The 13,304-nt window shown below is 32.4% G+C and overlaps 1 protein-coding gene across 1 annotated transcript in view; it reads right to left on the bottom strand.

The window, feature by feature from the left end:
- Positions 1 to 13,304, bottom strand: part of megf11 (multiple EGF-like-domains 11) — a 183,270-nt gene that overhangs the window by 60,753 nt on the left and 109,213 nt on the right. The window contains exons 7-11 of the mRNA XM_073850488.1: positions 11,178 to 11,424; positions 10,160 to 10,280; positions 7,329 to 7,465; positions 6,215 to 6,427; positions 3,001 to 3,175 (exon numbers count right to left, since the gene is read on the bottom strand). Of these exons, the coding sequence (XP_073706589.1) occupies positions 3,001 to 3,175; positions 6,215 to 6,427; positions 7,329 to 7,465; positions 10,160 to 10,280; positions 11,178 to 11,424 (893 nt within the window). The remainder of the gene's footprint in view (positions 1 to 3,000; positions 3,176 to 6,214; positions 6,428 to 7,328; positions 7,466 to 10,159; positions 10,281 to 11,177; positions 11,425 to 13,304) is intronic.

The following is a 13,304-nucleotide window of genomic DNA, read 5'->3' as shown; positions in this document are numbered from 1 at the left end:
TTGTAAGCAATACTATGACGCATTCAGAAGCAAAAGAACGAGGCATCCATCTATTTTAACATCTCTCTAAAATAAATTCAGATTACTGATATGATCATCTCTCTATCTGTCTTTCTCAGGCTCTTTCCTTGCATCTTATCACTTTCATTTTAGCATTCCCTTTGTTCATCAGAGAGCACGAAGCCGGGTAGATTGCGTGCCATGTGCAACCAACTGGATAACAAAACGATTTGTTATTTATGTCATATAAAGTCTTGCCTAGAAATCACAATCTATTTTGGAGTCCTTGTATCTAGCGTTTCTTTCTGTTTGGCAAGGCCTTTGTGTTAAGTCTAAACCTGCTGTGTAATAAGACACAAGCATTGTGAAAGTAGCATTGCTGAACTTAGAGACTCTCACCTTGTTCCCAGGCTCCCTGCAGGAGGTGATGTGTTTATGTATGTGTTTGCGTGAGTGTGTGTGTGTGTGTGTGTGTGTGTGTGTGTGTGAGAGAGAGAGAGAGAGAGAGAGAGAGAGAGAGAGAGAGAGAGAGAGAGAGAGAGAGAGAGAGAGAGAGAGAGAGACCACTGTAGAGATCATTTTCAAAGCAATAAACTGTATTCGCTGACACTTCTTCTTTAAGTATGAGGACACAAAAACTTTTCAAAGAAAGATCAAGGGAAGTGCTGACTAGAAATTTTCACCAAAAGGTGCTTCCAGTTCTCACCTAAAATCCACAATCATAAACCTTTATTATGTAATTATGAGTTCTGCCACTGTCGTATGTCATAGCAATGGCCCTGTTTAGACTTGGTATCTTCTATTTTGGGTCATTCGGTCACAAGCTGTTTACACCTTTGTCACAAATGTGTCTCCTGTGACCAGCTGTGATCGAACTTTGATGGGTTACTCATATTACTACATAGTGTTACAAGTGCAATATATATATATATATATATATATATATATATATATATATATATATATATAATAATATATTTTTCAATTGAGATATGCTGGATGTTACTGCATTTTTCTAAAAGTGCAAAACAAAACAATGTTGTTAAAAGTGCAAATTAAAATAAAATAAAGTAAAATAAAATAAAATATTTTTAACCTAAACACCAATTGGATGTTTGGCATCTTGGCTAATGATTTTTTTTTTATATAAATTTACTACACTTTTCACTTGCTGCATGTTACTGCAAATAAAATAAAATATATATTTTTTTAATTTTTAAATTGAGATATACTGGATGTTACTGCATTTTGCTAAAAGTGCAAAACAAAACAACGTTGTTAAAAGTGCGATATAAAATACATAAAAAAATAATAATAAAAATAAATTAATTAATTAATTAAATTATGACATAATTAGGACTGTAAAATTAATTACATAAACAAATTATTAATTTAATCATGTACCTAGAATAAAATAAAATAAAAAATATATTTTTTAAATTTTTAAATTGAGATATACTGGATGTTACTGCATTTTGCTAAAAGTGCAAAACAAAACAATGTTGTTAAAAGTGCGATATAAAATACATAAAAATAAATAAATAAATTAATTAATTAATTAATTAATTAATTAAATTATGACATAATTAGGACTGTAAAATTTATTACATAAACAATTGATTAATTTAATCATGTACCTAGAACCATACTTGCTGCATGTTACTGCAAATAAAATAAAATATATATTTTTTACATTTTTAAATTGAGATATACTGGATGTTACTGCATTTTGCTAAAAGTGCAAAACAAAACAATGTTGTCAAAAGTGCGATATAAAATAAAATATTTTTTTTTAATTAAATTAAATTATGACATAATTAGGACTGTAAAATTAATTACATAAACGATTAATTTAATCATGTACCTAGAACCATATACTTTTGCATTGTATACATAGACCAACTATCTAAAAATAGTACAGAAGAAATACAAAAATGCATTAGAAAAAAAAATATTATGACTTACGTCTGCCATAATAATAACAATAAAAAAGACAAAATAAAATAGAATAAATAACAGTAAATGAAATTATAAAATATATAACAAAACTAAAATGTTATTTTATGAAGAAATTTTTTTTAATATAAATTAATTTAGAAAAATATAAAATTATTATAAACCAAATTTTTTGTTTTAACTTAACCACAAAACATTTTTTTCTGAGCAGATACTTATATATAATTATGTAATGTCTATTTTATGATTTACTTGTCAGCCATAATAAAAAAAGACTAAATAAAATAGAATAATAAATAACAGTAAATGAAATTATAAAATATATAATAAAATAAAATGTCATTTTATGAAAATATATATATTATTATTTAATATAAATTAATTTATAGAAAAATATAAAATGATAATAAACCATTTTATTTTAACATAACTACAGAAACATTTTTCTGAGCAGATACTTATAATTACGTAATGTCTATTTTATGATTCACTTGTCTGCCATAATAATATAAAAATGTGAAAAAAAGTAAAATCAAATAATAATTAACAGTAGATATAATGATTTGTATAATGATATAATGAAGTTTTTATTTTAACTTAACCTCAAAACATTTTTGAGCAGGTAATTATGTGATTAATTAATTCTATGAATTAATCAGCACATAATTGAATTAATTTGATTAAGCAGTTTAAATTGACAGCTCAAAAATGTATTGGCTTTACAAAAAGAAAGATCAGAAAGATATTGTAAAGCCAAATTTAGTTAGCAATTACATTTTTTTCTTGATGCAGTTCTTTATAGATGCAAGACAAATCTGTGTTGATGCTACAAATGAGAGATTAGAAGTTTGAGTGAAGTTGATGCCAGGTGTATAGGAGGATTATGTCAGGTCATATGAAAAAAGACCATCCTTTAGTTGAGAACATTAGCAACTATAATCATCGATGCTCAGCAGTCAATTTGGTGTGACAATATTTCAGCATGGCAAGATTTACTAGACTTTAATGAATGTAGACAATGATAAATGATAAACATGGACTCACTGTGTAGCCTGGGGCACAGATACAGGCCCCAGTGAGACTGTGGCAGTCTGCTCCATTAGCACACTGGCACGGCACACTACATCCTTCTCCATAGTAACCCGGGGGACAGGTCTCATTGCAGTATAGCCCCGTCCATCCTGCTGTACACGAGCATTCACCTGTCAGAGGGTGGCAACTGAAAAATAGAAAGACAGATTGACATTTAGACACAAATATGCCTAAAGATACGTTGTGTATACGGCATCTAAACAGAAACACTTTGGTTTCCAGAACAAGGGAGCCAAATCTAAAGACTAAAACCATTTGAATTCATCCATCCTGGTGTCTGTGAGCTCCACTCAGATAAATGGGGTGTCCTTTCTCTCCTTCATGTAGTAATGAGCCCCAGTGTCTCAGGGCCTAATCTACCCATACCAGGCATTAACATTGCATTAGCCAGGAACGCGGCTAAGAAATAATGAATGAAGCACAGGTCGCGATAAAGAGCAAGTGCTATGCTACTGTTGAAAGGTGTTCGGATTTTCACTTGCAAGTCAAATGAAGTCAAATGGACTCAAATGGAGCTCTTTACTCACCCATGGCTCCAGAGGTTCACTCCAGAAGAGTTGGCGAGAAAAGTGATGACTGTGAGACTGAAGGTTTAGTTTTACCGTAGGGGACTCCAAAAAGATGTATTGTTTGTATGAAATAACTTATCTTCAAAGTGTGAGAAATTATGATCTAATTAGGGCTGTAATTTAATATAATTAATGATATAAGCATGAAGAATTCTGAGTCATACCTTTGCAGTGTAAATGCAAAAAAAAAAAAAAAAAACATTCACAAATAGAAATGCAAAAATGCACAGAAAATGACAAATGATATGGAAACAAAACAAAACAAACAATTGGAAAGTATATTTTTGTACTGTCTATTTCAGGATTTTATGTGTGCCAAAATAATGTCTTATTTTGGTGGCTTTTGTATATATAATTGCATATGCAGTTATAATGTAATGTAATTAATTCAAATATTTGTACTCAATTGACAGCCCTTTAATTTAATGAAATTAATTTATAATAATTTGATATTCACTTTATTAATTCAATTAATTAATTAAACTACTGCAAAATTCTAACTATGTTATGGACAATATTAAAATTCCTTACTATTTTTTCTAAATTAAAAAATATATATAAACTAAATAAATAAAAACTACAATTGATTTAAATGCTACAAATTAATTTGGGGATCACAACAGCTTCCCTTTGCAGGGAATTGTTAAATTGAATCAAATGGATCAGTTTATATTAATTGTATTAATTTACTTAATTAATTAAACTGCTGCTAAATTGTAACTGAAGTTTTCATGTTATGGACAATATTAAAATACACTAAATGAATACAAACTAACTAAAAACTACAATTATTTTAAATACTACACATTTATTTGAGGATCACAACATTTTAACATAGAACATGAAAAATGGAAATTAATTTTGGAATTGCTGAAGATTATATTTACAGTAGTATAAAATATTAAAATATTAAACTATTAACCTTAAGTGAGCATTAAATGATAATGAAGATAATCAATTTTTTAGACAAATTTACAAATGTCCCCCCTTTGCATACACTAACTAATTAACTAACTAGCTAAAAACTACAATTAATTTAAATACTACACATTAATTTGGGGATCACAACATTTTAACATAGAACATGAAAAATAGATATTCATTTTGAAATTGCTGAAGATGTAGCATAAAATTTTAAAATATTAAATTATTAACTTTAAATGAGCATTAAATCATCTAATTTTTAGACAAATTAAAAAATGTCTTACCTTTGCAGGGAATTAAATTAAATCCAATGAATCAATTTATATTATTTTCTTTTAATTTAATTTACTTAATTATTAAAATGCTGCTAAATTCTAACTGAAATTTTCAAATACTTAACTAACTGAATTTTGAAATACTTAACTAAAACTACTAAAAAACTAACTAAAAACTACAATTTATTTAAATACTACACATTAATTTGAGGATAACAACATTTTAACATAGAACATGAAAAATGGATATTCATTTTGAAATTGCTAAAGATTTAATATAAAATATTAAATTATTAACTTTAAATGAGCATTAAATGTTAATAATGATAATCAAATTTTTAGACAAATTAAAAAAATTCTTACCTTTGCAAGGAATTAAATTGAATTAAATGAATAATTTTATATTATTTTATTTTAATTTTATTAATTTTCTTAATTAATTGAACTGCTGCTAAATTCTAACTGAAATTTTCACGTTATGGACAATATTAATATTCCTTACTGTTTGTCTAAATTAAACAAATACACTAAATGAATACAAACTAACTACAGATTTCCTCTTTTTGCAGGTAATTAAATTGAATTAAATTAATTCATTTATATTCATTTTATTAATTCACTTAATTAAACTACTGCTAAATTCTAACTAGAATTTTCATGTTATGGACAATATTAAAATTTCTTACTATTTTGTCTAAATTAAACAAATACACTAAATAAATACAAACTAACTAAAAACTACAATTGATTTAAATACTACATATTTATTTGAGAATGACAACATTTTAACATAGAACCTGAAAAATGGATATACATTTTGGAATTGCTGGAGATTCTATTTACAGTAGTATAAAATATTAAAATATTAAATTATTGACTTTAAGTGAGCATTAAATGATAATGAAGATAATCTAATTTTTACACAAATTTACAAATGTCTTTGCTTTGCAGGGTATTAAACTGAATTAAGTTAATTAACTGTATTAATTCACTTAATTAATAAATTAATAAACAAATACACTAAATAAATACACTAACTAACTAAATAAATAAAAACTACAACTGATTTAAATACATTTTAACATGGAACATGAAAAATTTATATTCATTTTGAAATTGCTGAAGATTATATTTAGTATAAAATATTAAAATATTCAATTATTAACTTCAAGTGAGCATTAAATGATAATAAAGGTAATCTAACTTTTAAAATAGGGCATATGAGCATGCAAAATTAAATACCAAATGTTTGCTAATATCAATAATTTAAAAAAAATCTGAAATATCAGCTCAGCTGATGACTATATGGCACCAAAATGCATTCCTCTTCAACTGATTCTTGTCAATTCCAAGGTTATCATTTGAATGGGTGTATTCAAATATGGTAGCGTGTCTCACCTGAGTGTGTTGGAGGCATTACATGGGCAGTATTTGTCACAGATGAGACCGTAGAGGCCTGGTGGACAGAACCTGTCCTGGCAGTGAGGGCCTTTGAACCCTGTATCACACAAACATGCTCCGTTGATGTGGTAACACTTGGCCCCATTCTGACAGTCACAGTGAAGAGCACAGTGGGGTCCGTATGTGCCGACCGGACACTCTTCCTGGCACCTGGGAACAAAGAAAACCCTTAAGCTCTCAAAGAAAAAGGAGCCCATCAGAATAACACAAGCAGAATTAGCAAACTACAGAGTTATTCTAATCTATGGGTCAAGGGTCAATGCTCTGGGCATCTTCTTCGGTACCTCAGGTTCATCAGCCCCCTAGTTTCGCCTGGGGCGACAGCAAACGAAGACTGCAGTCATTAATTACCGTGAATACAATTAGACCCCAGCTCATTCTCTCTGTTGAATAGCAAAGTGACTTAAGGAACAACGACTTCCACAAGATCTTCAATATACAATCCTGGCAGAACATCAATCTTGAGTGTCCAAAGAAGCCATTAGGAGACAGATAAATAGCTCAATTAAATTATAAAACGGACTAGGTATGTTTCATGTTGAAATTACACCAGCGTCGTTTGTATCAGGAGAGACGGGTGTGAGAAGGACTTAGGGGAAGGGAGGAGGGGGCACTAACGCAATCTGAGATTATTCCTGCTGGGCTAATTCACCTGTCAAAGACCAAATGAATGAAGGCAATTTTGTTAAATATTAGAGGATAAGAAGTGTCTGTCCTGAAAGTGTTTTCATTCTGCAGACAATCACTTTACTGCGCTAATAAACCCTAAGCTGCTGCAGAAGACACAGGGAAATAAAGGCACTGAGCAATTTCAATCGGATCCTAATAAAACTCCATTACTGGTAATTAATGGGCAGAAACTTAAGGGACCAGTGCGGATGTTGGAGTGGGATCAGTGGACACAGGGAATGTAAACACAGAGCAGTAAAAAAACAATGAATCAATTATTCAGCATGCAAATTTCGCAGGCCTGTTAACAAACTGCTTTTGTGGTCGTTTTTGTAAAGACACAGTGGAATAATAACAGATCAGAACTGGGAAGTTATTTTACCTGTGGCCACTGTATCCTGCCATACACTGGCATTGTCCTGTTATGTGGTCACACAGTCCTCCATTGCGGCATGAGCACTCCTTGCTGCAGTTTATCCCGTATTTGCCAAATTGGCATGGCTGGGCACACACAGACCCCTGTTAAGCAAGAAGGCAGAGAAAATTTACATTTACAGTCAAGTGGATTCTGGTTGGCTGTCAATGTTTTTAGTATACATCAGCTGGAAAAAAAAAAGTCTTCTTAAAAAGATAGTTCACCCCAAAAAAATTACCCCATGGTTTACTCACCCTCAAGCCTTTCAATGTGTATATGACTTCCTTCTTTCAGATGAATACAATCGGAGTTATATTAAAAAATGTCCTGGCTCTTCCAAGCTTTATAATGGAAGTGAATGGCTGTTGAGATTTTGAAGTCCAATAAAGTGCATCCATCCATCATAAAATGTACTCCACACGGCTCCGGTGGGTTAATAAAGGCCTTCTGAAGTGAATCGATGCATTTGTGTACGAAAAATCTGCATATTTAAAACTTTAGAAACTATAATCATTAGCTTCCACTAACTGTCCTACACGTTTATGAGAAGTTCACGTAAGCTCCAGTGAGAAGTGACAAACATGGAAGTGCAGAGGACGAGGAAAACAAAGCACCAGTCACAAATTAGAAGTACAAAACAAAGATTTGTATACAAAAATGTTGGAGAATTTCGATATAAGCCAAGAGGAGACTGGGTTTCCTTTGTTGTGAATAAAACTTGGTTCTTGTGAGACTAGCATATTCTCACCGGAGCTTACGTTATGCCTACGTCTTACGTCATCTGCTTGAACACCATCTAATGAACGCATGTACAACAGTTAGCAGAAGCTAGAAATGATGGTTTATAAAGTTTTAAATATGAATATTTTTCTTACACAAACGTATCAATTTACTTCAGAAGGCCTTTATTAACCCCCCGGAGCCGTGTGGAGTGATTTTTAAGATGGATGGATGTACTTTATTGGACTTCAAAATCTCAACACCCATTCACTGTCATTGTAAAGCTTGGAAGAGCCAAAACATTTTTAATGTAACTCCAATTGCATTTGTCTGAACGCAGAAAGTCATATACACCTAGAATGGCTTGAGGGTGAGTAAATCATGGGGTAATTTTCATTTTTGGGTAAATATCCTTTTAAAGTGACTGCAACAATATTGTTTTTCTGTGTCATTATCGTTGTAGCTGTGGTGTATACTCCTTATTTTCATTAAGACAAATGTTAAAACTTTACAATTTGCTGTGATGTGATAAATCGCATGACATGGAATCATCACACTGGTGTCAAACAGATGCCATAAAAAGATACAATGTTTTACTAAACAGCAAGTTAAATTTTAGCCTTTTCATCATACAAAGCCGTTGTCTTCTATAATGCTTAAATTATGCTTTTTTTGTCATTTTGAAGCTTGAAAGCACATTCACTTTTAAAACATGGACACATATAGCAATACATTTAAAAAATAAATAAATAAATATCATTCATCATGATTTTGGGTAAACATACAATATATAGAATCATACTTTAAAGATTAAAGAATTATACAGAAACACAAAATTTGGCATCATAAAAGAGAAACAAAATTATTCAGACACCAGATATAATTTTAGATTTTGTTTACTTGTTGGTGCAGGACACTATAGTATATTTATGTAAATGAGAATAGCAAACTAAAGCAAACTGTGACATATTATACCTAAAAAAAATCTTCATATAGTGAACTATCAGTAAAGTTGATAAAAATTTGGACCAAAACTGTAATATGACAATTTGACCTGACCATACTTTGTTACATACCTTTCTATCAAAGTTATCAGACATTATCAAGATGAATTTGTTCATGAACACAGTTTAACTCTTAAGGTCTTGTCATAAGTTATTGACATTTTTTAGTAAATAAACTGTGATAATGTGAGACATTTTTGAAGGTGTATGAATACATTTGGGTTTGACTGTAATTCATTTGTGATTATCAAGATGAATTTGTTTTGACACAGTTTAAATCCTGAGTTCTTGTCAGAAATGTTAAAGGTGTCTGAATAAATTTTGGTTTGACTTCCTATCTGATCCAGTCTTTGTTACTGTACTTAAGACTTTAAGTTAAGACTTTTTAAGCAAAGTTCTTTAATCACTGAATAGGTGTTTATATGTATACAACTCGTATGATAATGTACAGTACTCACGATTATGTGGTCAATACTATTACAATATCTAAATGACCTATTTTTGCAGTTTAGTTTTAATAAAGAATCAACTGAAGATGAAGCTTTGCTTTGTGAATATTAGAGCATGTCTACATACAACTCTTTTCAGATTGAGAGCGGAAACTTGTGTTTTTGATATGTCCTCTTTACGAGTTTGAGATGATGCAAAAGGAGCAATAATGAGGCTCAGCAAACTTCACACAATTTGCTTCCAAATAATAACTTTAGCAGCTCTGCGAGGCTCAGATCGGTGTCACTTGTTCCCCACTTAGGTTTGTTCAAGCATCTACATTCAGATTCTCCTCCACCCTTCTTTCTTTTACCTCTTAAACTCGTTCACCTTCCCTCCATTCACTTAACCCTCCCCCTTTCTGCTTCTAATTACTCTCTCTTTTCCTTCTTTACTTCCTTTTAAGCGTGACTCACCTCTTCCCGGCCCTTCAGTATCTTGACCTTTTACTCTCCTTCACTTTCTGCCCCTCATTCCTTATCATCCGTCTCCTCATCTTTATTCCTCTCTGTTTCTTCTCCCTGTCTCTTTCCCTTTGTCCCCCACTTCTCCACCCTTACGGTCCCCCTGTGTGCAGCATCTTACTGTCCATCCAGCAGGGCAGGAGCATTCTCCAGTGATGTGATGGCAGGTTCCTCCGTTCTGACAGGGGCAGCGCTGCTCGCACTGTGGCCCGTGACTTCCAGAGGGACATCGCTCTCCACAGCTGCCGAACCACAAGAGCAAACACTTGAAACCCAGGCAGTCATTGCAAAGGATTGCAACATAAAACACAAGAACGTTCAAAGACTTTAGAACAAATGCTTCAAAAAAAATCCGACCATATTTTTTTAAGTACTCTCACAAGAACTTCACAGCGTTTTTACTATGCTAGCAATGAATATAGACAAAGAGTAAGTACATATCATGTAGATTAGTATGGGAGATTGGGGCTACTCACATGGGGAAGTACCTCGAAGGTTTTAGGTTAAAAAATCTCCAGCAGTTATTTCTTTCATGGTTTCAAACTACAATTTTTGTTAACATTTTTCTAATGTATTTTGGGTAAACGTGACCCGTGCTGGCAAAATGAGTCGGAATGCGCAGTTTCAAGTTAAACTAAACTTTTATTTTGGTTTAGACTTTAAGTTTGTTTAATGTATGACTATTTGATAAATTTAATGATAAATTTGGCAAACTCCGTGACATTCCACGTTATACAGTAAATTCCATTTTTATGACTGGACTCCGTAATCACAGAACTCACAGGGCCCTACTGACTGAATTTTTATATATTTTTTCATATTTCATGAACCACAAAACATTACTGTTTTAATTTGGCTGAAAAAAAAAAACTATTTAACTTCAGGTTCTCATCGTGACAAAACAAAAGGTCACAGAAGGTGAATGTGGCTTCTTTGCATTGGCGGTGGAAAGGTTGAATAGCTTTTTTGTAGTCAAGAGGTGTGCTCCTATACAGAAATTGTCTTTCAAAAATAAACCTACCCTTTTCACCAGAGTAACAACTTGCCCTTGTCTCCTCCATATAAAAAATATATTTCAGGAAAGACATATTAACCTTCATATCTCTATATTGCAAACCGGTTTAATCTCTGGTACTCACATGGGGCCCATGTATCCTGGTGCACATATGCACTCCCCTGTCTCGTGGTGGCAGGTGGCACCGTTGAGGCATTGACATTGCAGCTGGCAGCCCTTGCCATAGTAGCCAGGCTCACACTGATCCTCACAGCGCCATCCTTGGTAGCCGTCTGTGCAGACACAGGCTCCTGTGATGGGGTTACACAGGGCCCCATTCTTGCACTGACAGCGGTTGCTGCAGTGAGGCCCCCAGTGACCACTTTCACAACCTGAAACACAAAGAAGAACGTTTTTTTTACACCAGCCAACTAAAATGCACACTCCATTCAGAGCTAAGGACGGAAACTCTTGCTTATCAGTACAACTTAGTTGTATTACATTCCCACAACAGGTTGCGAAACAGTGACCTGTAATCCTGAAACTGCCAAGACACAAGATTTGTGAAGTCATAGAGTTTTATTACAGAACATATGCTGATGTATACAAGTTTGTACAGTGTTTTGTCAATACAAGTGAATCCCACTGTGAGTGGGGATTAGCTGAAGCATAGACTATTTACATCCCCTCATATATTGTCTTTAAATGATCAACAAGCTAATACCATGCTGAAAGCAAATGCTATCAATAAAAAGGGTGAAACTGCAAGGATCTAGTCTCGCAAACGCACCTAAAGTGGCCCAGAGATGCTATAAAAGACTGACACAGTCATTCTTGGGTTTACACAGTATTAGCTAGCATAAATAGGGCCATAAGCACCATAGACATCAATTTTATGTGTTTTCTCTTTTACATTTGTTTACATCCTTGCATAAATTTTACTGCATGCATCTGGAGATATTTTATTTGATTCTAAGCTGACTTGTGGTTTCCCTCACCTCATACCCTAAAAATAAGTTAATCATTTTTGTAAAAGAAATAATGCTTTTATTTGCACTTAACCAGTAGAAATGTCAACCAGTAGAGATTTTGGACTATTCTCTCTATCGCAGTTACACGCTCACGTGACGTTGTGAAATGAAATGACTCCTGCCTTGCAAAAGTATTCATTCACCTTTCAAGGCAGAAAATTCACCTTTAAACAGAGCAATGACATTAATCACACAGCAAGAGCTTCTTATAGAGAACTCTGTAAATGTCCTTGAGCGGCCCAGCCAGAGCCTGGGCTTGAACCCAATCAAACATTTCTGGTGAAACCTGAAAATGTCTGCTAGCCCCCATCCAACCTGACAGCTTGAGAGGTAAAGAGGTGAGGAGAAGAATGGCAGATAATCGCTAAATGCAGATGTGCATACCAAAAAGACTTGAGGCTGTAAAGGTGCTTTAACAAAGTACCACATTACTTATGCAATGTGCTTATTTAAATTTTTTAATTTCAATAAATTTGCAAAGTTGACACAAATGTGTTTTTTTCATTGTGGTGTATGGAGTGTAGATTGATGTGGGAATTTGTTTTAAAGCAGTTTAACATAAGGCTGCAACATAACAAAATGTGAAAAAAATGAATACTTTTGCAAGGCACTGTATAAGATTTTGATCATATCGCCTGGATAGATGCAATAAATTGATTAAAAGTGAGCATTAAATGAGCATATTAGAATGATTTCTAAATCATGTGACTAAAAATATAATAATGGCTGCTGAAAATTCAGCAATGCCATCACAGGAATACATTTAAACAGCTTTTAAATTTTAATAATAATAATAATATAATATAATATAATATTATATATATATATATATATATATATTATGCAAAAAATATTCAAATAGAAAACAGTTATTTTAAATAGTAAAAATGCTTTTGCTTGATCAAATAAATGCAGACTTGAGCAGAAGAGACTTCTTTAAAAATATTAAAAATCTTACAGTTCAAAAACTTTTGACTGGTAGTGTACTTAACCAATTTTATATCAGGGGTTCTCAACCTTTTTTATGCCGGGGCCCACCTCCTTCTCGGGTCAATTTTGTAAGGCCCTCCTATGCCTGACATTTCCTCTAAAAGTGTTTATTTTTTACAACTTTTTTATTAACCAAAACATTTGTTTTGCCTTTTTATTCTTCTACTGCATGTTACAAAAAAAACTCAAACAAACAAACTTTAAATTAAAGCTGAATTTAAAAGAAAACCCTCTGCCGAGTTCTAACTCTT

The sequence above is a fragment of the Garra rufa genome, chromosome 11, assembly GCF_049309525.1.
Source record: "Garra rufa chromosome 11, GarRuf1.0, whole genome shotgun sequence".
NCBI lineage: Eukaryota > Metazoa > Chordata > Actinopteri > Cypriniformes > Cyprinidae > Garra > Garra rufa.
Note: the sequence above shows the minus strand (reverse complement) of the source record. Positions and strands in the feature narration are given on the sequence as shown.